At 36.2% G+C, this 26,614-nt stretch overlaps 2 protein-coding genes across 2 annotated transcripts; both read left to right on the top strand.

Moving 5' to 3' along the window:
- Positions 1–4,626: 4,626 nt before the first annotated feature.
- LOC120329958 (uncharacterized) lies at positions 4,627–11,846 on the top strand. The gene is made up of 7 exons (XM_039396764.2): positions 4,627–4,729; positions 4,992–5,024; positions 6,657–6,827; positions 8,113–8,223; positions 8,988–9,095; positions 9,825–9,956; positions 10,656–11,846. The coding sequence occupies exons 1-7, from the start codon at positions 4,705–4,707 to the stop codon at positions 11,507–11,509; spliced, it is 1,434 nt and encodes a 477-aa protein (XP_039252698.2). The 5' UTR covers positions 4,627–4,704; the 3' UTR covers positions 11,510–11,846.
- A 6,448-nt stretch (positions 11,847–18,294) lies between these two features.
- LOC144430707 (uncharacterized) lies at positions 18,295–26,088 on the top strand. Its single transcript, XM_078118747.1, has 10 exons — positions 18,295–18,542; positions 19,138–19,194; positions 19,654–19,734; positions 20,580–20,711; positions 21,293–21,391; positions 21,588–21,722; positions 22,739–22,849; positions 23,292–23,402; positions 23,872–24,003; positions 24,642–26,088. The coding sequence occupies exons 1-10, from the start codon at positions 18,500–18,502 to the stop codon at positions 25,466–25,468; spliced, it is 1,728 nt and encodes a 575-aa protein (XP_077974873.1). The 5' UTR covers positions 18,295–18,499; the 3' UTR covers positions 25,469–26,088.
- The last annotated feature ends 526 nt before the right edge of the window (positions 26,089–26,614 follow it).

Here is a 26,614-nt window from a genome sequence, read left to right as displayed (position 1 = left end):
GTTAGTATTTATTCACGGTTATAGTTTCACTAATGTTCGGCGGGCCATTTGAAATCATCTCGCGGGCCGTAATTGGCCGGCGGGCCGCGGTTTGGGAACCCCTGGTTTACAACGAGTTGAAACTCTTTTTTCATAGAAGGAATATTCCCGATGTAGCACTCCGGTTTAGCAGGAAACAACAAGTAGACTCATTTTCTTAGAATACGGCCTAGGTCTTACACAAAGCTTACAGGGTGGGAAACATGCGAATGTGATATTATTGTTTCCCAATCCATTTGTTTTACTTTGGAAATTATTCCGAATTCATTATTCGAAGAAACTAATGAAAGTCTCAATTAAATATTTAAAGTAAAGATAGTCTGAAGATAACTAATATAACTACATATATCCTTTATACGACGTTTTATACGTCATTTACTCCAAACAAAATTGTGTGGAAGCACACACTGCAATTTCTAAAAAGGTTTATATATTTTAAAACCTAGAACAATTTAATGCGCACCAATTGAAAATATAATCAACTGCAAAAAGTAGAGAATAATAAGCAGTTGTAGGGATTTGCTACACAGTTACCAGGATTTACATTAAACTTCAGACTCCATTACGAAATGATCAATATTTACTTATAAGTGACGTTGTCATCGTGTGTAAAGAGTTACAATAACGTTAACAAATATTTATGAGACAAATTCAGTTCAGTCTCATTAGTGTCAGTCTATGTTTCAAGGGTTAGAAATGATTTGAAAATTTGAAGCTAATCCAGTTGATTCTTAATTTACCGCCGCCTTCAGTATATAGAGTGTGTTCGAGTAAAAGCGTCTTTTATTCGATACATTTGAGTTATTTTCAAGATTGTTTCCCGCAATTTGGCGGTCCAAATACCTAAAGTGAAATTTTTCGCATTTCAATTATCATGCTCAATCAGTCATAACTTAATTTGTAACCTGTGTAGTTATTAACTACTTTAATTCTTGGTTAATTTAGATTTCTATCAGGTATAAGTTAATAATATGGCTAGACAGATGGCTGCCTTATAGACAGCAAGTTAATAATATTTTCAAATCAGCTAGTTACTCTACACATGTGTCTGTTAGTTCTAATTGAGATTTGTAAATTTACAGTCATTTCCGGAAAATAGCGAATGCATTGTTCATGAGTTGCCCTGTTTTCTCTATACAAAAGTCTTAGCTACGCAAAAAGCTTTAGTTTGTTGTTTATATAGGGCCAATTTATAGGCACTTAAGAGAGCATGAGTAGTTAAACATGCCAAATTCGTGGGCTCACAATAATGCCTACCAATTCACCAATCCAAATTGGAACCACCGGATTCAAATATATTGGTCAGCTATAGGCTTCTTGAACAGCTAGCTTGAAGAAAATAAATTACCCCGAGATATCTTCGAGAGAGTGGACTTGAACGTCTACAAACACAGGCTTATTAGGATTTTATTTAATGGAATGGGTGTTAGATTGATGGTTTGTTGTGCTTTTCAGACTACCTAAATCCCGTACTCATCGGCGATGCAATTTGCACAATGACAGGGCAAGTTTGAGGAAATGAGCGCCTCAAACGATGCAAAGTAAGCTTTCAACTATCAGATCTATTACATTCCGCACATTTAATATATAGTGTTGAACGTGGTCCCCAACTTGGTTCAGAGATCATCTCCCAAGTATTCGAGATTCGAAAAAATGTTCGAAAATGCCCAGCAGGCCAGCAATATGAGCATTACATAGCTTCGAGCAAATGCCCATTGAAATATGCAATTTTCTGAAGACTCTTGGAGGTACGCTGATGACCGCAAATAGCTTTATTTTATACGCTTCGTACTTCGTGCAAAAAGCTATGAGGGACATGAGATAGATTTGATTAAAAAAAAACGGAAACTTTTCAGTAAGGACTAAAGCTATTTAACTACCATTGGACTAAGTTTACCTTCCATCGTGCAAAAGTTTGATGCCGATAGCATCGTGATAGTATTTCCCCCAAAGTTTTTAAATTGAATATTTGTTCACTTCAAAACACGGAATCTCGTCTTATTATAATGCAATTATCAAGCGCAATAATGATTTTATATTTCGTTGCTCGAATGCGGCGTGCGCTTGTCTGATAACGCATTGTTACTTCCAGGATATCTGGAAATTTTTATCGAGACAAATTCAGTTCAGTCTTCTTAGCTTTCGTCGACGGATATCTGTGTTGCATGTTAACACTTTCGATGCCAAGGACGTATATATACGTCATTTGGCGCCAACCGTTCCGTGCCATCAATGCAAAATGACGTATATATACGTCATTCGAAAAGGAAAAAGTTTAATAGATAGAAGGTCGAGTTCAGGTATTTGCCGTCTTTTTTTCTTCTCTCTCTCTCTCTTGTTGTCAAGTTGGGGGGAAAGAATGACGTCGTCAGCCAATCGCGTCATTCAAGAAATACCAAGATGGAAGGAGGGTCTGCCATGAAGTAAATTATCAACTTATTTAGCGTGGCCGAGGTACATATTAGCCGCAAATTATCATCAAAAATTTGTACGAGACCGACTGACGCCAACACACGGTTTCAACTTTTTACGGTGAAATGATTGAAAGGTGTGAGGAGAGATGATAATATTATCAATCATGTTACGAAGATGTAGAAAAACATTACTAAACCGTGAAATAATTCGAATATTTTTATATGCATGATCGTCGTCTTATTGGCAGGACGATGAAATGATTCAAAATGTTGGTATTTTTGAACGTTTTTTTAATTTTTTATCATTTTTGGGTAACGGATTGACGGACATCTGCAACGAAAGCAAATTTTATCGTCCTGAGAGGTGATATGTTACATTTTGAAATAATAAAGTGAGAAATTGATATTATTCGGAACATATATTTTTCTACTTGTCAGTGAGATATGATCCGAGATATAGTAATTTAGTGGGAAATATATTACCAATAACACAGAGCCCCTCGTATGCTTTCAGCTCATATTGAATTACTTCCGTAGCTATTGTATAACCATAATTATAGCAAAATATGCAATCCTACGACTTTGTGTCGGATGAACAAGTTCAATAAGCAGCCATGGCGTACTGATTACGTAATAGAGATCACGTGTCTGGCGCCACGAAGACGGGACTACGTGCAGTCGAGACGACTTGCGTAGCAAATTGCGTGAGATGACAATTTCGGAAAATCGTGTTCTTGACAGATCAACTGACGAATTTCGATGAAGCTTTAAACCTTTTTATTATGTCAACTTAGAGACACCGGATGCGTATAATGAATATTGAAATTTGCTCGCTATAAATACCAGATTGAATGAAATGTTTGCCGAGGCAAGTAAAGACTTCGAATTTCATCGTTTACTGACTGAACCCACGAATCGTTTACTGACTGAACCGATTAAACCATGATTGCATATAAAGGAAGAGTTTAATTCAGAAGATATATGCCAAACAAACCGGTTAAATGGGGCATCATTGCTAGATCGATTGCTGAATCAACAACTGGATACATTTTCAATGTAAAAATAGATTATGGTAATCCAAACTTGGAACAACTTCCACCCGGCGTCACAAAAACTTCGAATTTAGTTTTGCAACTAATGGAAAGTCATCTGGATAGAGGATATCACGTATTTGTTGATAGGTATGTTGATTATTCGGTATTGATAAGACAAATTAGATAATTTACGTCTCGGCGCCATACTGCGTTCTATTTTAGATAACGAATCATTGTCGGATATATCAATCAATTGCATAAACTGTTTTATCACAACCAATTTTTAATAATATTCATTTTTAATTTAGACTCTATAACTCTGTCGCATTAGCCGAGGAATTGCAGCGAAGGAGAACATCGATAACGGGAACAGTCACGGCAAACCGGAAGGGACTTCCAGCAGAAATAAAAACAAAACTAAAAAAAGGGGAAATCATCTCAATACGAAAAGGACAATTACTCGCACTACTATGGCAAGATAAGAGGCCGATTTCAATACTTTCGACGTATTGTAATGGTGACGAGGTCATAGAGATACATATGTGTTACAGTTGTATGAATATGCAATGTGACTACTTTGTTTATTTTGCAATATGTTATCCTTGTGAGTGACAATAATTGGCCATTATTAATGTTATTGGAATATATAGCGAATGAAGGATATATTTTTATGCTAGTAAACGATTTTGTTTTCTTTGTTCAAATTTGATATTTTCGTATAATAAAATGATTCTGATTGCTGAATAAAATGTTCGAATTGAATCTTTATCGCAATGAGAGATCAAGACAAGTTATCATCAACTTATGTTATAATAGCATGAGAGAGCAATTCCGACAAGATACGCGTGTGTAGGTGAGTGCTTTCACCTACGACTGAAGTGTCGGAATGAACGATAACTGATGACACCGCTGGGTTCGCCCCTTTCCCGATGAATCAAAAACTAAATACGAGAGAGAATGAATAGGAGAGAACTCTCTCGTTTTCACCTTGGCACGGAACGGTAAAATTGAAAAAACTGATCTTGGCATCGAAAGTGTTAAACTTATGTTCTTCGTATTACGGCAATGGTTTCATTAGAAACAGATTATGAACATATCAGGGATATATTGTAAAATTCTAACTATATGTTACTTTCTGCAGAGCATAGTTACAAACTTTGAATAAACATGTTTTAAATAAAAAACATCATCGTGCAGAACCGAGATATACAGACAAAATGAGCGTTAACGTGCGAAACGAAAGTGAGTCAAACTAAAGATTTTACTTTTTAACTATTAACGTATTTGGGTTTTGATCAAAGAATAGTTTTTGTTGTGACTCGTATGAAACAGATATCTGAATCAGATATTTGCGATCGTTTTTACATTCTCTTCTTTATTTCACCATGTATGATCAAGTGAAATTTTCACATTCTATAAACAACTCAGTATAATTCTAATTATCAAGTTTCTGTTATCCAACCGTTTTTATCTCAATAAATCATTAAATTTGTTAACATTTCAGGTGGAAATCAAATTACCATTCATATCAATCAAGGTAAGCTGATTATTTTACACTAAGTAATAGCATAATATAACTTTTCAATGTAATATATAGGCACTTCGGTACTCCTGAAGTATGCGCACCAAGATGTCGCATAACCTGAACTCTAACCTGGTACACAACTGAGTTCAGGTTGTGCGCCATCTTGGTGCGCATACTTCAGGAGGTCCGGCACTTCAATGCAAGATTCGGTCATCTCGCGAGTTTACTCACTTTAGATATATTTGAGAATGAGAGTTTATCGCTCTAATCAGTTTTCAAAAGAAACTATAACTTAGTAGTTATTTCAAAATTGCTTCCCGAAAAATATCGTTGTATTTTCGGTGTCTTTTCTCGTGTTTGGTTTTGTAATGTCGCTTAAAATTATCTTTCGTGACATAAATTACTTGAAAACACACCAGACACTGTGGTTTAATGTTGTTATGGGTGAGAAAATACGTTAACTCTCAGTTTACTTCGGCCACCTTTTTTCTACACTTATTGTATGATGAATTTAGGCCTAGTGCTACCGTTAAAAAACAACTAAGTCCGTCTAAGTAGGGATCTCGGATCCAGATAAAATAACTAACTGGATTGTACGGCGCTAAGTCAGCTGTGTGGTTCGTCACTGCTGTCACATGCCCAACGCTTGAAATTAGAGGAATGTTTTGAGTAAGATGAAGGCACAAAACGTCTCTTCAAATGAGGAGTTACTTGACGCGAGCTCATCTCACCGGCTTGTTCCTCCCTGCACAAGCCAATTCATTCTTCTTTTAACGATCACAAGACGCCATTCCCATATAGCCACCGTCAAGACGTTTATAGATACAACGATGAAATTCAGTGATTTTAACAAACATCAATTCCGACATCGGGATTAGGTAAAGAACTATTCCCAGTTGAAATGGTTTAAGAATAAATCAAAATTGTTCTGCTAATAAATACAAATATCTGCCAATGGTTTAGTAGTGTACGCTAAAATTGTTTGCGGGCCGCACGGAATGTGTCGGCGGGCAGCATGCGGCCCGCAGTTTGGACCACCCTGACATGATGATGTGCTTGATGGCCTAGCCCTGGTGGTTGAAGCATTCGACTCAATTTTTCGGCATCGCAGATCACACATGCCGGGTTTGAATCCCAGACCATCTCATCCCCAGGGTAATAGGTTGGGTAAGCAATGCCAAACCGGTATTCCAAATTATAATGGCTTGTTACATATTGTTAGATACAAGTGGGTGCAAGGGCACAGAGTCTTATATAGTGCCGTAGGAAAAATGAAGGACTGTTAGAAAATTCATTTGTAATTGGGGCATATTTTCCGCTATATCAAAATTGCCGTGCACAGTTTTTTCAATTCGTAGAACACTCTTTCTACTTGTTTCACGATTAACCCACCTTGCCACACTTGTCTCGTACTCATTCCACATGGACAAGTGGGTATCTCATTTTGGCCATACAGGTAGCACTGTTGTCGCACTTTGCAACACTTGCCCCATACTCACTTGCCGCGTTATTGTCCCTCTCGGACATGTGTGTGGCAAATTGGACTTGTCACTCTTTATTTTTCAGCATCGATATATTTTCAATTTGGACATTAACACAGAATCGTGTGATATTTATTATTTTTCGTTTCATTCCATATTTCAGGAAACGGCTCCCAGAATCTGAGCGAACCTAACAACAATGGCGATCAACCTACACAACAGCCACCTCGACCACCATCGCCACCACCTCCAGTTACAAGTCAACCCGAAGACGATTTGCCAACAAGAAATCGTCAGTTCCCACCGAATGATCCGCCAAATGGAAGAATTTCTGGTATATATTTTGTCTCGTTTAAGTTACCACAACCTGATACCAGTCTCTTGTCTTCTCATTTTGAGTAGCGAATGTTACAAGACATGCGGTGGAGCTAAATTTTTATATTAATTGAATAGCTATACCCTACTTACAGTCCTCCACGTCGTAACCCGGCTACTTAGTCAACTTTCCGCCAATTACATTGAAAAGGCGAGGCAATGTCAAAAATGAAAACCCGTATAAAATCACTTTCGTTGTCGAATTCTAAAACACATGTTTTCAGCATAAAAAATGTTAAATATTAAACAGAGAAAATATTTTGACATAAATATCCAGCAACATTTATTGCATGTTCATTGTGACGTGATAAACGAGTTTCGGTCAGTCCATTGTGCCCGAAATAAGGTTTTCAAAGCTAATTGCAAATTCACGTTCCATACCTGCGATGCTTGGCGGTTCTTATATTTTGTCTTTTTAACCAAGAAAGTTTGCAAGTCAGCCTTCCGCACACGACTAACGGACGACTATTTGCATGCTGTCTTACCTATTTTTGTACCTAATTTCTTGGTTTGCGGCGCGCGTGGTCAATAACTTTTAAAAAGTGGCCCGCGACTTGGTTTGAGTTGGAGACCCCTGCTTTACAGGGCGTCTCAAATAACCGCTTTTTGGTTACGCCGTTACGGCTTCCATCGCCACTTATAAATTCGGGACAATTACTTGACTAGCCATTCCAATATATAACTCTGATTGTTATATAACTCTGACTAAATGATGATTTCACTTTGTTATTACTTATCGATCTTAAGATCGGTAAGTATGTTGAAAGGTATTTGTCTGTCTGTTTGTCTGTGTGTTAGATGCACGCGATATCTCACGAAAAGGTTGAATCTGCTCCAAATTGTGCATGTGCATTCATCATAGCTCGGATCAGAGGCCTATTGATTTTGGATGGACTTTTCTTTTTTTAAATTATATGAAAAATTTATTTAACTTCATCCGAGACACTAACCTGAGACATGGTTAGTGTTGTTCCTATTTCGGAGAGGAAATCCGATCAGATGAACCTATCAAATGTGGAACAATACCACTCGGTTACAAGTCCGGGTCCGATATGAAATTAACCAGTCATTTGTTCCAGTTGCATTGGATTGGAAGAAGGCATAAATACCCAACAAATATGAGTTCAGCACAATTGTAAAGAAAAGTTATTGTAATCCGCCGTGTGAGGGAAGTCATATGTCTATTTCCTAGTCTGCGTTTTTTTTTTTTTAAACCTAACATCGACGTATTTATTTTGTTACAGACAGCGTTAACCAGAAAAAATCGGAGTCAGAAGAAACTCACATCATGGAAGAATATGATCACACTAATGAGTATGTTGATAATAAATCTACAAATGACAGTGGAATTGAAAGTGAGTAGTTTGAGTGTCGATTACTTTTATATTCTCAACATTTGAAGATAGACAAATGTATTGACTTGTCAACCAAAAACAAATAAATGGAAGCATACATACAATGAATCGACACAATGTTTTTTAAGGTAATGACTGGAAGGAGAGATACGCTATACCAGTGGTCGGCAACCACCGGGCCGTGGCCCATCGCCGGCCCGCGGAAAAATTAGTACCGGTCGGCAGATAGATGGTCTAAAAACATACCTTTCTCCTCATGCGAGGTCGGGTTTTCAATATTGACAACTACAAAAAAAAAAATACCGGAGTATGCTGAACGTTAGAAACACGTAACGTGTATCACTGTCGACCTTGCCTCCTAATTGGAAACAATTAATGGCCAGCAAACAAATGCAAATTTTGCAATAAATTGCATCCCCTGTGTTTTGAATATATTGTCAACACAAAGATGGTCCGCCAAAATTTTGGTCAAGCTTCAAAGGTCCGTCGCTTAAAACGGTTGCCGACCGCTGCGCTACCACTTTCCCTTATTCATTAATCTATAAATATTTGCTTAAATAACTCACATTGGCTGAACGTGTTTAAATTTAAAATATACACAGTTCCACCATCTTTTATTTACAAAAAAAAAAATGACGGCAGTTACTGGAAACCTTGTGTGAATACGTACTCCGCAAAAAAGCGATTGCTCGCGAGCTTAAAATGATTGTATGTTTACTATTTTTAGCCAAACCAACTTGAAATTCTTTGTATTTTTAAAATAGGTCAAAAATGTGGCGCGCCAGAAATCGATGGACAATCAACAAATACTGAGAACCCATCTTTCTATGATGAAGATACCAAAGTCAAAGAATTGGCATCGTCGAGCAGGGGTAACTATAATACTAATCAAATCACGACAAGGGAAACCTTTACAATAAATACACGTTTAAATAATGTGACACGTCCTGGAATTGTTTATGTGTTCATTATGCGGTACTCATGTAGTATGTAAATCAAGATGGCGTACACCGGAACGTAGTATGTATACCAGGTTAGGCCATAGTTTCAGGTACAAATACTACGGTAGTCACTTGGCTAGTCCCCAAACTCTTAATAGAAAAAAATGAAGAAAACTGGAATAACATTATGTCCTAACCCTGACTTGTACACCTACTTCGTTCCGGTTTCCGCCATCTTGGTTCACATACTACGGCAGCGCTCATTAAACAACCATAATGCGACCGAATATCTAATATCGCGACACTCATCTCTCCCGGTGGTAATTTTAACAGATTTGATCATTTTAAGTCGAGTTAATTTTTAACAAATTGATTCGCAATGTACCGTACTCGAAATTATCTTGCAACTCGTTGTTCGAGACGCACAATTTAGGAACCGCTGCTATAGTGTATATCGCTATATTTATGTATTGCTATATATTGCGACATGTCCCATACTATACGCACAAGCAATGGCTTTATTAAAATTGAGCGGTAAATAATATCAATGATCATCCAGATATATCGATACCTTTTGATAATCTCATTCTTACTAGGTAGCTCTACAAGAGAGTAGTTTCTCAATAAAGGCATTTTTTTAAATATATCTTATTGGTACAGTTGACTCTACAACTCGCAACATGAAACGAAGAAAGACCGAAGTCGACGGAGAAGAAATGCAAGATCGGAAAATAATAAAAACAGAAGAAGACAATGATGGGTTGGGCGTGTTTGCCTCATTCAATGTTGCAGGTTCGCTCACTTTATATATCCTTGAAGTATTATAATATAAGCATGACAGTTTCAGATTTATCCCGAGATAGTAGAAAGCCACAAACGTAGGGTGGACCATGACCTCCAGTCCGATTACCAGTCCAGGTTGAGTTTCTACCCAGCTTCTCTAAAGAACGTTAAGTATTCGTAAACGTATAAGATTATACCCCGAGCGGAAGAATGTCGTCTTGATCGCATGGATATACATTAGTATAAATATAGATAGATACCAGTGGATGAAGGTGGGTGTTTTGGGCCTTGCTCGTGCAGCATCAGTAACCGATCATTAGAAAAGGAACCCTCCACGTCGAATAGTCCAGAAATCGCCTAGCACGTACTTATCAAGCTTAACAGGTTCCCGCCTACCCATGAGATGTAAAGGTCTTCGAAGCCGAGCACGAAGAGTCGAACCAGTTTGTCGATTATGTTCAATCTGTTCAGCAAAAGTCTTGTTTCTATTGTTTTGCATTAAATCAGAAATGTTTGCGGTAATTTCGTTCAGCTTCCTAGAAAAGTTTGAAATCGATTTGCGCAAAAATCTGTGTTTGACTTTCTTATCAATACAGTCTCTTGATTAAATCAATATAACAAAGGAAATAATGCCGCGAGTGGAAATAAGACTATGTTTGCAATGTTGCTCATACATGTATATGGCATTTATATATTTTTTTCTTGCAGAACGGGCTGAAATTTCCATCAAGGCAAATAAATTTGCCGAAGCCATCGCAGAATTGCAGCAATTAGAAAATAAAGATTTCAGAAAAACATTTCTACTGGCTGAATGCATGCTTAGAATGGGATCGACAAATACTCGAAACGTTATTGAAGAATTAGCAGAGATTGTGAAATCCGATTCCCCGGATATTACCGAAAAGTATTTGTTAGATTTAGGCATATTTATGCTAAATAATGGGAAAATTGCTAAAGCTATGGTATTATTTACATGCACTGCGTTTGTTTCGAATAAATTGTTCCAAATAGGAATGTGTATATTTCGATTAAATGAAGCAATTAGAAAAATTCCAATTTCAAAAGCCAAAAAGGCGAAAGCCGATAAGGCAAAGAAAAAATTTGCACAGTCGCCTTTGCAGAAAAAATTTGGCTTGTGGTCCAAAAGTTTAGATCAATTTGATGTTTTAATGAATAATATATTGGACCAAATGGAAATTATCGGTGGTGCACAACTACGTAAATATCAGGCGTTTGGTTTATGTTGGATGAGTGCCGCATCTTATTTCATTGGCCATGACTTCTTCACTAAAGCTGAGGAATATAGTCAAAAGGGGCTCCAAATTAGCCTAGATCTTGGAGGAGAGGGATACCATGTTGAAAGAACACGCAGTGAACTATATTCCAATTATGGTCAAGCTATCTGTACCCTGGGCAATAAGTCGAGTGGTATTGAACACATCGAAAAATCTTTAAAAATAGCAAAAGGTGTGAAAGATTGTCCCGATGATAAAATATCTGATTTTAATGACAACATAAAACATAAACAGGACCAACTGGAATATTGGAAAAAACGATTATAATGTTACAACACTACGCTTGAACTAGAACGTTCAATACTGTATATAAAACACTTGATTATTTGTTAATTTTTCTCCAATAACGATCAATTAGATTGGGTTCTTTACCGTTACTATTCTATCCTTAACTTCTTAAATTTAGTAAAGAAAAGTGAAGTTTGTATCATCCTTTTTTGTGTGAAGTGAGTGAAATTGTCAAGGGTTTCACATTTTCAATTCTTTGCTGCTTGCTATACTCGAAGTTATTCATCAATGCTGCATAGTTTTGTTAATAAAAATAAAAATTTTTGCGTGAATAAACAATAAATTGTATGATACAATTGCAACTATAATATGTATATTTAGCGAATTGAATTAATAGAGGGTTAATAGGATATTGTTTATCGAATTGCAGAAACTCTAGCTTAGTATATTTTATTTGTTTGGCCTGCGAAATGGCCCATGGGTTTGCGGTAGTTGTATAGCAGAATCATAGATATTCTGTGTAGTAATTTCGATAATTGTTAATATTCCCTCCATCACCCAAAGATTGTGCTTATGGATTACACGGCGCTCCCGTAGTATGTGAACCAAGATGGCGGACACACGAACATAGTATGTGTACCAGATTAGGCCATAATTTTATTCCAATTTTCATTATTTTAGTTCTATTACGACTTCGGCTACTAGTCAAGTGACTCCCATAGTATTCGTACCTGAAATTATGGCCTAGCCCTAACCTGGTACACATACTGCGTTCCGATTTCCGTCATCTTGGTTTATATACTACGGGAGTACCACTTACTCTTGTCGTGCATTTGCATTTAGCATGCCCTATTTATGCAATGCTCATGCCTCGCGTTTGCCATTCCTATTTTATCTATAAACAGCGCTTTCTATTTAATTCCACTGACCTTATTGAAGCTTTTCAGATGTGATCCAAGTCTTCTTTTCATTTTATACTTTCTTTAATCTCCCGTGAAGGACCTCCATGTGTAAAATCTCATCCACGCTATTAATAACCTGCTCCGTATTCACAGCCTAAATAGTATATAACGTTAATTACAAATAATTGAGCATGCTTTCATTATATTAGAAATCTACGTTAGTCTAACAAAGACACTGTAATACACAAATTTCCCGAATTTCAAAGATAGCTCAATAAATATCGCGACCACAGTCTATTAGGGATTTAACGTTATTGACAATTCACAGTTTTTCCCTCCGCAACAGGGAAAACTGGTACGATGGAAAACGTGCATAGTCATAACGATATATGCTTCCTTATTGCAGCCTCCCTCCCCCCGTTTAATCCTAAATATACTTGCGTTTACATAGTAAAAACTGAAAGTCAGTAGACATGAAGGCTGAAGCTCTGACCAGAGAGAGACGACATGATAATGGCGGTCAAAACCAGCTGATCCGGCGTATATTGTGATGTCACATAGTAAAACAAAGTTGCGTATATGGTCGATATTCAAAACAAAGTATTTGTTACAATAGAAATTGGTAGGGATGGAACGAGCTCGGCATTACAGAGATTCGACGAATCCAAGTAATAGATCAAGGACTCGAATCGAATCTTCCGAGTCGGTGACGTCACAGTGGAAAAGCAGAAAAACACGTTTTTGACAATGCTACAACAACGTGCGCTCACTAACATACGTCGTAACACATATTTCAATTTCACTTCAACTCAAGATAATTTGGGGTTGATACGAATCGTAACAACATTTAATGTACTTGGATAGAAACGAATAATATAAAATAAATGCCGAGGAAAGATTCCTTTGGAGTCGTATGTTGTGGGCTTTTATTCTCGCCGCTCAAGCAACAAATAATTAAAAATCTGTTGCGTCGTTGACCCAATTAAAATATCTGGCTAAAACATGGACAAATGCTACCTATCAAATGAATTGTAAGTTAAATATTTTACTTCTAATTAAGACAGTAAATAGTCAATCCTATTACGAAAAAATGATGAAATTATTTTATCATTGTGGTCCATGTATCGCAATCTCGCCAGACAGTTGTTGTAGGCCGGGTGACGTCTCTCGCTTGGCAGATGAACCGTGTATATACCAAGTCTGGGGTACTTCTTCAATTAAATAACCACGGGGTGCGATGAAAAGCTACGCGGACCGGCGTTGGCAAACCCCTGCTTTGGACTTCAGTTCTTCGCTTATCCCGTCCCTACCCAGTTCATTGTTTGTGTTCTTCCATGCATATTTTATGGCGCTCCGGAAGTATGTTTACCAATATGACGCACAACCTGAACACATACTGTGTTCAGGTTGTGCGTCATTTTGGCACACATGCTTCGGGAGCACCTATTACATGATAAATTGCGCAACACGATTAACCATCGGTAATCAACACTTTTGCAGTGTGGCGTAATATGTGTTCTTTGTTTAACAGCTGTTTTGACACAATATCGCAATTATTTTTGCTTGTCAGGATCCATAATTTCATAAATTTCTTGAAAAATGCTGTGCGAGGTTTGATTGAGTTTTTTGGCGATAGGGGGTTCAATTTCAGAATGACAATTAAGCAAAGAATTAGGATTAAATTTTGGGTCAAACTTGACGTCAGTCCCGTTTCTTTTTAGCCTTACCTCGTATGTCATTTGAAATATAGTCGACAAAGAACAAAGCTTTGTGCAAGGCGTCCAGAATTACAGAAACTCATAGTATATCATCTGGGTTTAAATAAACTTTCGTAATTAATAATTAAAGCAATTAAGTAATTGGGTTCTGTTTTTGTGTCACTCTGTACCAGTTGAAGCTGCTATCATCGCAATTATTTATGATACTTGAAAGCTGGCAATTGATAAACACTGTGCATGAGTATGTGTTTTTATCGGTTGTAGTGCTAGGAGAATTCCACCTGAAGATATACAGGGTGTTAAAAAAGTATTGCAAAATGAACTGAAGTTAAGATGAAATGCTACTCATGACACCTCTTAAAGAGTATTGAATTACGGTGAAATGTCATTTAAACATTTCACGACTGACGCTTTTTAAACAGTTACTTTTTTAACGTTGCCATGACGAAAAATGTTACCTTAATTTTGCGTAACTTTATTAACACCCTATATATAAATTATCTGACAATCTGATATTTTATTGAAAGTGCGGGAAAATGCGAATGTGATAAAATTGTTCCCCAATCAATTTGTGTTACTTTGGAGAATATTCCGAATTTATTATTCGAAGAAACTTGTCTCAATTAAATATATAACGTATAGATAATAGATATACTGAAAATAAGATATATATATATTCTTTATACGACGTTTTATACGTCATTTACTTCGAACAAGATTGTGTGGAAGGCGGAAGCACACACTGCAATTTCTAAAAACATTTATATCTATCAAAACTTAGTTCTATATAATGAGCACCAATTGCAAAAATTATCCACTGCAAAAAGTAGAGAATGATGTGCAGTTTTACATTATACTTCAGACTCCATTACGAAAGGAACAATATTTACTTATTAGTGACGTTGTCACCGTGTGCAAAGAGTTAGAATAACGTTAACAAATATTTATCAGACGAATTCAGTTCAGTCTCATTGGTGTCAGTCTATCTTACAAAGGATTAGGAATGATTTGAAACTAATCCAGTTGATTCTTATTATACCGCCACATTTAGTATATAAAGTGTGTGCGAGTAAAGGCGTAATTATCATGCTCAATCAGTCATAACTTAATTTGCGACCTGTGTAGTTAATCACTTTATTCTTGGTTAACTTGGATTGTTATCGTATATGTTAATAATAGGGCTAGATATACAGACCCAATCCTCATTCGAATTGCCTTCTCTGTAGATGGCTATTGGGCTGACTTATAGACAGCAAGTTAATATTATTTTCAAATCAGCTAGTTACACATGGGTCTGGAGGTTCTAATGGAGATTTGTAAATTTGCAGTCACTTCCGGAAAATAGCAAATGCGGGTTTCATTGTTCATGAGTTGACTTATTTTCTCTATATAAAAGTCTTAGCTACGCAAAAAGTTTTAGTTTGTTGTTTATATAGGGTCAATGTATAGGCACTTCAGAGAGCACGAGTAGTTGAACATGCCAAATTCGTGGGCTCACAATAATGCCTACCAATTCACCAATCCAAATTGGAACCACCGGATTCAAATATATTGGTCAGCTATAGGCTTCTTGAACAGCTAGCTTAAAGAAAATAAATTACTCCGAGATATCTTCGAGAGAATGGACTTAAACGTCTACAAACACAGGCTTATTAAGATTTTGTTTAATGGAATGGGTGTTAGATTGATGGCTTGTTGTGCTTTTCAGACTACCTAAATCCCGTACTCATCAGTGGTGCAATTTGCACAATGACATAGCAGGTCCGAGGAAATAAGCGACTAAAACGATGTCAATATAAGCTTTCAACTATCAGATCTATTACATCCCGCATATCTGAAGTATGACGTTAAACGCTGTCCATAACTTGGTTCAGAGATCAATCTCCTTTGTTGAATGAGTGTGCATTGAGCCAATGCCCATAAAAATGCAATTTTCCGAAGACTGATATGCACGCTGATGATTGAAAATGATTTTATACGCTTTGCATTGAACTAGACTCTGTGCAAAAAGCCATTAGGACATAAGATGGATTTCATTAAAAAAAAACGGAAACTTTCCAGTATTATAGCTATTTAACATACATTAGACTAAGTTTACCTTGTATCGCGCTGATGTCGATAGCATTTTGAATAGTATTTCCCAAAACATTTAAAGTGAATATATATGTATATATATATAATGAATATGTAAAACACGGAATCTCGTCCTATTATAATGTAGAGATCGAGCGTAATAATGATTCTGTATTTGCTCGAATGCGATAAGCACCTGTCTGATGACACATTGTTATTTCCAGGGGTACTCTGGAAGTATCTGAACCAAGATTGCAGACACCGGAACGTAGTATGTGTACCAGGTTAGGATTAGGCCATAATTTTATTCCAATTTTCTGTATTTTAGTTCTATTACGAGTTCGGGGACTAGCCAAGTGACTCCCGTAATATTTTTACCTGAAATTATGCCCTATCCCTAGCCTGGTACACATACTACCTGAGCCTGTAGTTCCATTTTGATATTTATTATCATTGCAGTCAGACTTTTATTTAACTAACTCTAGTTAAGGCTTAAACAAATGTTATTCGGTAACTTTTACTGTGACTCCTATATCAGTCTTACCTTTTCCAGGTACAAGAATCGTTAATCTGACAAACTTAAATATAAATGTGAGCATATGTTATGGGTATTGGAAAATTATAAATTGATATATTTTAAAGTGAATTTTAAAGAAAATTGCAAGTATTCGTGAGCTTTTTTTAGTCTAGTATGTTTAGACATCAGGTAAAAATACAAACAAAGTTATTGTTGCTATTGAACGATTCCGACATTGTTCAGTCTTGAACGACTACCGAAGAACCCTTCTGTCAGACGCTATCAGATTATTAAAAAATTTGAATACACGTTAAAAGATTTATCGCGTTGAAAAGGGTTTTAGTTGCTTAATTAAAATATGGCCTTCATGGAATTTTACTTGAACCCTTCACAAGTGCAACTTCATTTAGATCCTAAAGTAGTTATTCTCTATCTACCATTTTCTGCATTACATGTTTTTGGATTTGTATTTGCTCATGTGGACTTGATTTTTGCTCACGGATATGGCTACACGCGAAGTATGTGAACCAAGATGGCGGACACCGGAACGTAGTATGTGTACCAGGTTAGGGTTGGGCCATAATTTCAGGTACAAATACTATGAGAGTCACTCTATTCTAATTTATTCGTCACCGATTCGGCCGTCTATCAATTCTCCCTCCATACAAACCAACCGATTTAGATGGAATCGCGTGCTTGAATAACTTCGGCAGCGATGTGAAATGAGTGAAAAGATTTCAATATCGTTAGATATCAATGGTCGTTTGTGCCTGATGTTGTTTGGAGCGAGTAAGCGTCGAATAAAAAAACATTTGCGAGTTGTTGGATAAAACAATTAATTTATTCTCACAAATTAGCATTTTTTCTACATACAAACTTTTTCTATTTAACTTTTATAATTATAAATCATTGTTATGTATTTTGATGAGCGGAGCGTGTATTTTTAGTTCGTGATAACATTACACAAATTGAGATCTGTTAATAATTGATAGTTTGAAGCAAACTGAAACGTTGATCCTTAACCGAGGGAAGTACCAGGGTGAGGCAGTGGGTACGAGATAACTTATTTGTGTTTTTTTTTTAAATGTTTTGGCGGGAATGCCGTTATAGAATACGTTGCAAAGTCAGAGCGAGCGTTTCCTCGAATTTTAGAGCAGGTAAAGTGAAAGTGGTTAAGATGCATCGCAATCTGTTTGAAAAAACTAATTGTGAACAGCATACTCATCGTTTACATGTAAGTAAGGATAAATAAGGATTTATACTTAGATTAGCCTCACTCATATCAAATATGACAGCAATAGTATCATCTCATTCACTTGCTACGAAGCTTCCATGGGTTAAGTCAGGGGTTCAACCTGGGGTCCAAATTGAAAAATTGTGCGGCCCGTGAAGAAGTTCGTTTGAATGGTGTGCGGCCCGCAAAACTAGTTTTAATTTAGTTTAATCTGATACATGCGGGTAATTCCAATGCAAAGCCTATGCTATACCCGAGTCCAATTTATCTATGACGTTACAATTTCCTAACAGCTAGCTTGTGCAAAGCGAACAACGCATTTAAAAGATCATTATCTACCATTTTTGTGTCTACAGCTACTAGAAATAAAAGTGCGGCCCGCGGTTCCATCCAGTTAATTGTATCTGGCCCTCCTGAATAAAAGGTTGCACAACCATGGGTTAAGTCACTGTACTGTTTTGTGACATCAGAATTTAAACTTTTGAACTTCAATAGATAGGCCTATTATACTAAATTAGGTCGTCTACAGTACGTACACTTTTATTATATTCAATAATAAGCTGTGTCGGATACAGAGCCTACACCATGAAAAAAGTCAAGAGATCTAAGCAGAAAAGAAAAGCGTCAGGTGGAGTAATGTTTTGATTCATAGGTTGTCTGTCCATAACGTCTTGAAATTTTTCAAAATTGCAAATGGAATTTATCGATACCCTATATTGTTTTGGCCCTCACAGATGTATTAAATGAAGTAAAAATTCTCTGAAAATAATAACTGATTAAATAACAACAAATCTGGTCAAGATATATTGAGAACTGACTTCATAACAAAATTGAAATTGTAAAGGGACTTTATGGACACCCCTGGAAGCCGTCATTATTCTTTAACAAGTTCGTTGTGCATGTCTTTTCTCATCGCACTTTTTCCCGCAAATTGTTATATTTTTCGACAATACTTTTGTTTGACAATACTCAGACAAAATATTCAGCGTGTTGTCTCCCTGTTCATGCAACCGTTTTGAAATGTGCTGCCAACTAAATTCAAATATGTTCGGATGTAATATTATTCGCACTCACTACGTTTTTCAAATCTTCTCATTTTAAATAAGGTTTTCTTTTTGTGAATGACGTATACAACCGAGGTATCATTGTCATTTGACACATTTTTATTATAAACCAAACGCATGAATACATGGTATAAAAAATTCGCTTATTCTCATTTGTAGGAAGAATTGAAGGAAAATTGATCAATTTGAACGCGAAGAACTGTGATGTTAATATCGGTAAGAATATTTCACGTTTCACACTAAAAAATACGGTCATTCCTATAAACCTGATAATATACTACCGTCTTCAGATATTCCCAATTGAGTAAACTATTTGTTGTTGTTGGTTTTCATCTTGTTATATAAGTAACTACTTCTGATCACGGTCCCGTCTGCAATATTAAAATAGTTGAGGAAATGGGGTCAAATTTCATAGCAACCAAAGTAATGATGTTTGAAAATTTCGTTTTGCATGAAAAGCCAATTGGGGTTATTGTAGCATGTATTTTTTATGGTTGCACTCATGTTGCTCCCGATCTGCAGCTAAGGCTTTTCATAAATAAATTATGAAAAAAAATTCGCCATTGTCTATATATGTAAACCTTGAAGTTACTAAAGCGTCTTATGATGATTGTTTGCGTTCATATTTCTTGTTTCAACACAATTACTTATTCTAATGCTATGAACTTGTTTCAGGAGACGAAAGAATGGTTGCACAAACTATTTCTAAAGGCCGTAGCAAAATAAAATCAAAGCAAAAGGATAGTACTTATCATGGTATGATTTTGAACATTTTCAAAAATTTCCAAATTTCCGAATAGAGGTTAAACTGTTCATCTTGTCAAACATGTATTTCAATAAAACGAAATTGGTTAGTATAACAATCACTATATGTATCGATATATATACGTTTTTGATTCTCTGGATTGGTTAATATTAAACTCGTCGCGTTTACTGTGTGGGCGATCACTATCTAAATTAGACAGTACAGGGTTGTTTGCCGCGGGTGATGTCGTGCAGATGGCAATGGATTGCTACGATTCAACACTACGCTTATTTGCGCCTTTTGTCCCGAACAAGGCTCTGTACGGCATCCACTAGGTAAGGTATGCATGTACCTACTTGTATTGAGAAGAACTGAATTCTATCGGGATTTTTTAGTATTCCTGATTCACCACATCTTGGTGAATTCACCATACGTAATAGATGTGAATAATGCAAGATTCCTGACTAACGTTGATTTTGTCACCTAAAAGCTACCTGAATACTCAATAGGCTTTATTAAACTATTAACACCACGACCGTACCCTAATGAACTGTAAACAATACTCTAACATGAAAACAGAACAGTTGCACCGCAGTACTGCAGAGAGAGCGTAACAAAGATTACCTTGTGTGTCACATAATTACAATAGACTACGACTAAAAGAAACACTAATACAACAATTTTCCGCTTCCCAAAATTAATTAACCTGAGTGCCTACTGCCCAGTAAACATTTCATTCATCAATGCCTAAATAAGTCAAACCCACCCTCTCAAACTCACCAAAACCCACCGAAATACCTTTTAATTAATAATTCAACATGAGAAGAGAATATTTCAGTTGCATAAACTGTTTCAGTTGGCGATCGTGCATCAACTTCAATACTGCCCCATGATAATGACGTCACAACGGAAGAAAGTGGAGATGACACTACGCAAGATGAGGAAACACAAAGCGAAGACGAAGATTTCTCACAGGACGAAGAGCAAGGTATTTATAAGTTAGAGATGGTTTCAATAAATAGCTGTAGGTAGATAAACAAAAAATGGATATTTTTATTCGACGTACTTACACGTCGTTCGCTTCGAATAAGACTCTGCACAAGCACATACTGCCAGGGTAAGATTTAGCATTCTACCCGCAGAAAATTTACTGTCTTTTGCCATAAATTATGCCAGTTTCAAGCTGATTTATATAACAGTGTAACTTGATAGCTCAACTTAAGCAAACAGCGAATCAACAGGTTACACGAACATCATGTCCATGAATCTTAAGTATCAGTAGGTAAAAACTTCTACTCTAGTTGATCTTTGCCTTTCATTAGGGGAGCATAACAGGGGTTGCGAACCCTTATAAATTAATGATTGGGTGGAAACTCATAAATACATTAGTGAAAAGAGGACGGTGCGTCATATTTCTGTGGATATTTATCAGTGTCGGCATCAATCAGAAACTTACTTTTTCGTTTTTGGATGATCCAAATAACACGTGTTATGGAACACCCCGAGCCTGAGGCTTACTGCTGCAATACCACAACGTAACATAACCATTATTTCAATTACATTCTTCAGAATCAAAGAGACCAATGGCTTCGAAAAGAAAATCAGTTGAAGTGGAAAGTGTCAGCAGCAAGAAAAAAACTAAATATCAGAGTACGAAAAGGCGACTTGGTAATCATTTTTATGAAATAGCCTTTCTTTATTGTCTAATGTCTATGGTAATTTTTTTATTTGACCTCGTCAAAAATTGTGTCTGAGTAATCCCATCTACAGTATTCTTTTAGGACCGACGTTACATTAGCCGGTTTCCAAAATGAGCCATCTTTGATAAATATATTTAAAAAAAATTCAAATTAAAATTTCGCAGCTGCCAAACAAATAATTCCGAGAATAATTGGAGAACAAGATTTCGCTGAAGAAGAGAGTGAACGTGAAACTGAACAAAAAGACAAAGCACAAAACGAAGATTTTCCTGGAACATCTGAAAGACATGAAGAATCAGGTTCAAAATATAAAAAAATCAAATTGGAATTTTTTGCATATTTCGATTCTGAATTAGTTTCCGCGCAGTTTTCAGTTTGTCTGAATTTTTTATAGTTTACAGATAAAGAAGTATATACCTTATTAAGTAATAAATATATATATGCTGATTATATTCAGTAGTTCCCAACCTTTTGTGACTCCCAGCCCCTATCCGAAGGGTTTTAGTATTAATGGTCTTCTGTTTATCATTTCAGTAGTATTTAGTGTAATATTATTGTGATACGTCGTGATATAACTGATTTGGTGTATTTTCTAATAAAACTTCAAGCCGTAATCACTTTCTAAAACGTTTGTCTAGTGTTTTATATTTATTTTGTTCAAACAATAGTCATGGCAATGAACACAAAAAGAAACAAATTAGTGAGAGATATGCCTACATGAGAAAACCAAGCCTGTCAGTTTAGTCATGTTTCATAGACACACTAAATTGTCTAATTGCGATATCGACGAATATCTGTAAAGAATAAACAATGAATAGAACTGAACAGTCCATCGATATTTTTCTAAGTCAAAGGCAAGCCAATTCTGAAAACCTAATTCTCCAATTTCCCGCTTGCACGCTATCGGTCAATGTTTGATCGCAAGACTGAAAGAAAAGCTGTCTGAACCAGCGTCGTTCAAGCATCGCATTTTGGCGCCATAATTTGACCTGGGAAACCACCGGGTTTTAAAGAACCGATTGTATGTTGAGATAGTCATGGGCACGTTTTAGTCGTCAATTGGCGCGCTGAATACTTTAATAATTGGGCGTAATGGCTAAGTGGTTAAAACCTTGGTCTCGACTACGACAACTAGTTATTTTCTAAAGTTACATCAAATTGAAGGATGGAAAAAGCCCTAGAAACACAAACAAGACGAGTTCAGCACAATTGTAAAGAAAGTGTATTGTAATCCACCGTGCGCGGGTTGTCATATGTCTAACACTCAGCACGATAGAATGTCAAACATAACGCCAATGTATTTATTTGGTTACAGACAGCGTTGACCAGAAAATGCCTGTGGCAGAAGAAGCTGATATCATAGGAGAATATGATCACACCAATGAGTATGTTGATAATAAATCCACGAATGACAGTGGAATTGAAAGTGAGTAGTTCTGTTATCGAGTTTCGATTTATTTTAGGTTCGCAACATTTGAAGATAGATTTGTCAACCAAAAGCAAATAAATGAAAGCACACATATAATGAATAGACACAATGTTTATTTTTTCGGTAAAGACTTGTGGGAGCGATACTACCATACGGTCATCCATGTCACCTCCTCCCAAATTTCAAACCACCTTCCCTCATTCGTTAAATTACTTGAAGATAGAAATATTTGCCTAAATAACTCACACTGGCTAAAAATATCCAACTTCAGAATATGCACAGTTCTGCCAAATTTTGTTTAAAGCAAAAACTTCGCAAGTTACGGAAAACCTTGTGTAAATAAACTCCGCGAGACGGTACACGCTAGCTCAAGATGATTGTATGCTTACTATTTTCCACTTAGAATTTCAAAATAAATTTTTGCTATTTTTTTTAATAGCTCAAGAGTTTGGCGAACAAGAAAGCGATGGACAATCAACAAACGATACGGAAAACCCATCCTTCTATGATGAAGATACCAAAGTCAAAGAAGTGGCCTCGTCGAGCACGGGTAACTATAATCCTAATCAAATCCCGACAGGAAAATTTTTATAATAAATACACGTTTAAGTAATGCGAAGTGTGAGATTGCTTTTGTGTACATTAACGACCATATTGTTACAGAATATCTAATGTAGCCACATACATCTCTCTCGAATCACGAAAAAATAAAATTTTTTTTAACGAATTGATTCGCAATGTACCCGGAATTATCTTGCAACTCGCTCGCTGGTCGAGACACACAGTTTAGGAAGCGCTGCTATAATGTATATAGCTATATGTATGTATTGCAATGCAATGACTTTATTGAAATTCAGCCGCAAATAACATCAATGATCATTCAGATATATCGATACCTGTTGTTGATCCCATTCTTACTACGTAGCACTACGAGAGAGTAGTTTTTACTTACTTACTATTCAGTTTATTTTTACCTACTCAGTTAAGGTATTTTTTATAAATATATATTATTGGTACAGTTGACTCCACAATTCGTAACATGAAACGAAGAAAGACCGAAGTCGACAGAGACAAAGTGCAAGATCGGAAAATAATAAAAACTGAAGCAGACAATGCTGGATTGGGCGTGTTTGCTTTATTCAATGTAGCAGGTTCGCTCACTTTCTATATCCCTGAAGTGTTGTATTACAAGCGTTTCTTTTTCTGATTCAGACCGAGAGATTGGAAAGCCAAAAGATGTAGGGTGGACCATGATCTCTGGTCCGATTACCAGTCTAGGTCAAGTATAAGTTTCTACCCAGCTTCTCTAAAAGAACCTTAAGTATTCAAGTATAAGATTTTATACCGATAGGCCTTCTTTTATCACCGAGTGGTTTAGTGGTATTGTTCGTGTAAGAAACCCAGTGGAAACAGAACCCTCCACGACGAATAGTCCAGAAATCGCCTTGCACGTACTTATCAAACTTACCAAGTGCCCTCCCACCCATGAGATGTGAAGGTCTTTGAAGCTGAGCACGAAGAGCAGACCCGGTTAGTCGAGTATGCTTAATCTGCTCAGCAAAAGTCTTGCATTTATTGATCTTGCATTGTATTTTATTGTAACTTCATAGAAAAATTCAAGATCAATTTGCGCAAAAATCCGTGTTTGATTTTTTTATCAATATAGTTTCTTAATTAAATCAATAGATCAATGGAAATATTTCCATGAGATAAAATAGTTTAGTTTTGCAAGGTTGCTCATACTTATGTTTGCAGCATATTGTATTTATATATATTTTTCCACTTGCAGAAAGGGCTGAAATTTCCATCAAGGCGAATAAGTTTGGAGAAGCCATCGCAGAATTACAACAATCAGAGAATAATGATTTCAGAACAAAATTTTTACTGTCTGAAAGTATGCTTAGAATGGGATCGACAAATACTGGAACCGTTGTTAAAGAATTAGCAGAGATAGTGAAATCCGATTCCTCGGATATTACCGAAAAGTATTTGTTAGATTTAGGCATATTTATGCTAAATAATGGGAAAATTGCTAAAGCTATGGTATTATTTGCATGCACTGCTTTTATTTCGAATAATGTGTTTCAAATAGGAATGTGTATATATCGATTAAGTGAAGCAATTAGAAAAATCCCTATTTCGAAAGCGAAGAAAAAAATTGCCCAGTCGCCTTTGCAGAATAAATTTGGCTTATGGTCGGAGAGTTTCGATCGATTGGATGATTTAATGAATAGCATGTTGAACCATATGGAAATTATTGGTGGCGCCAAACTACAAAAATCACAGGCGTTTGCTTTAAACTGGATGAGTGTCGCAACTTATTTCATTGGCCATGATTTTCTGTCTAAAGCAAAGGAATATAGTAAGAAGGGGCTTGATATTAGCCTAAAACTTGGGGTGGGATACCACGTTGAAAGAACACGCAGTGATCTATATTCCAATTATGGTCAAGCTATCTGTACCCTGGGCAATAAGTCGAGTGGTATTGAACACATCAAAAAATCTTTGAAAATAGCAGAAGGTGTGAAAGATTGTCCCGATGATAAAAAATCTGATTTTAATGACAACATAAAACATAAACAGGAGCAACTGGAATATTGGAAAAAACGATTATAATGTTACGACACTACGCTTGAACTAGAACGTTCAATACTGTATATTAAACACTTGATTATTTGTTAATTTTTCTCCAATAACGATCAATTAGATTGGGTTCCTTACCGATACTATTCTATCCTTAACTTCTTAAATTTAGTAAAAGAAAAGTGAAGTTTGTATTATCTTTTTTTGTGTGAAGTGAGTGAAATTGTCAAGGGTTTCACATTTTTAATTCTTTGCTGCTTGCTATAATCGAAGTTATTCATCAATGCTGCATAGTTTTGTTATTAAAAATATTAATTTTTGCGTGAATAAACAATATATTGTATGATACAATTGCAACTATTACTACGTAGCGAATTGAATTAATAGAGGGTTAATAGGATATTGTTTATTGATCTGCAGAAACTCTAGCTTGGTATATTTTATTAGTTTGGCCTGTGAAATATCTCATGGGTTTGCGTAGTTGTAGCAGAATCACAGATATTCTGTGTAGTAATTTCGATAATTGTTAATATTCCCTCCATCACCCAAAGCTTGTGCTTCTGGATTAATCTTGTCGTGCTTTTGCATTGCGCATGCCTATTCGTGCAATGCTCATGCCTCGCTTTTGCCATTCTATTTTTTTATCTATAAACCAAGCTTTTTACTTAATTCCACTGACCTTATTAAAGCTTCCCTGATATGATCCAAGTCTCATTCTCAGTTACTATACTTACTCCCTTTATCTCCCATGCCGGACTTCCATGTATCTCACCCACGCTATTAATAACCTCCATATGCTCGATCTTCATATATTGGCATGTTGATATTTTATTAGGAATCTACGTTAGTCTAACAAATACACTGTAATAGACCCATTTGCTGAATTTTAGAGATAGCTCAATATATATCACGAACACAGAAACTATTATAATACAAGAGATATAACGTTATTGACAATTCACAGTTTTTTCCTTCCGGAACAGGGAAAATTGGTACGATGGCAAACGTGCATAGTCATAACGATATATTTCTGATGCGGCCTTATTACACCCCCCATTTAATCCTGAATATACTTTGCAAAGTAAAAACGGAAAGTCAGCATGAAGGACATGACATGAAGGCTGAAGCTCTGATCATACAGAGGCGACATGATAATGGCGGTCAAAAATCCCACGGCCG

Source organism: Styela clava, chromosome 12 (genome assembly GCF_964204865.1).
Source record: "Styela clava chromosome 12, kaStyClav1.hap1.2, whole genome shotgun sequence".
Taxonomy (NCBI): Eukaryota; Metazoa; Chordata; class Ascidiacea; order Stolidobranchia; family Styelidae; genus Styela; species Styela clava.
This window is presented reverse-complemented; position numbering and strand designations above follow the sequence as displayed.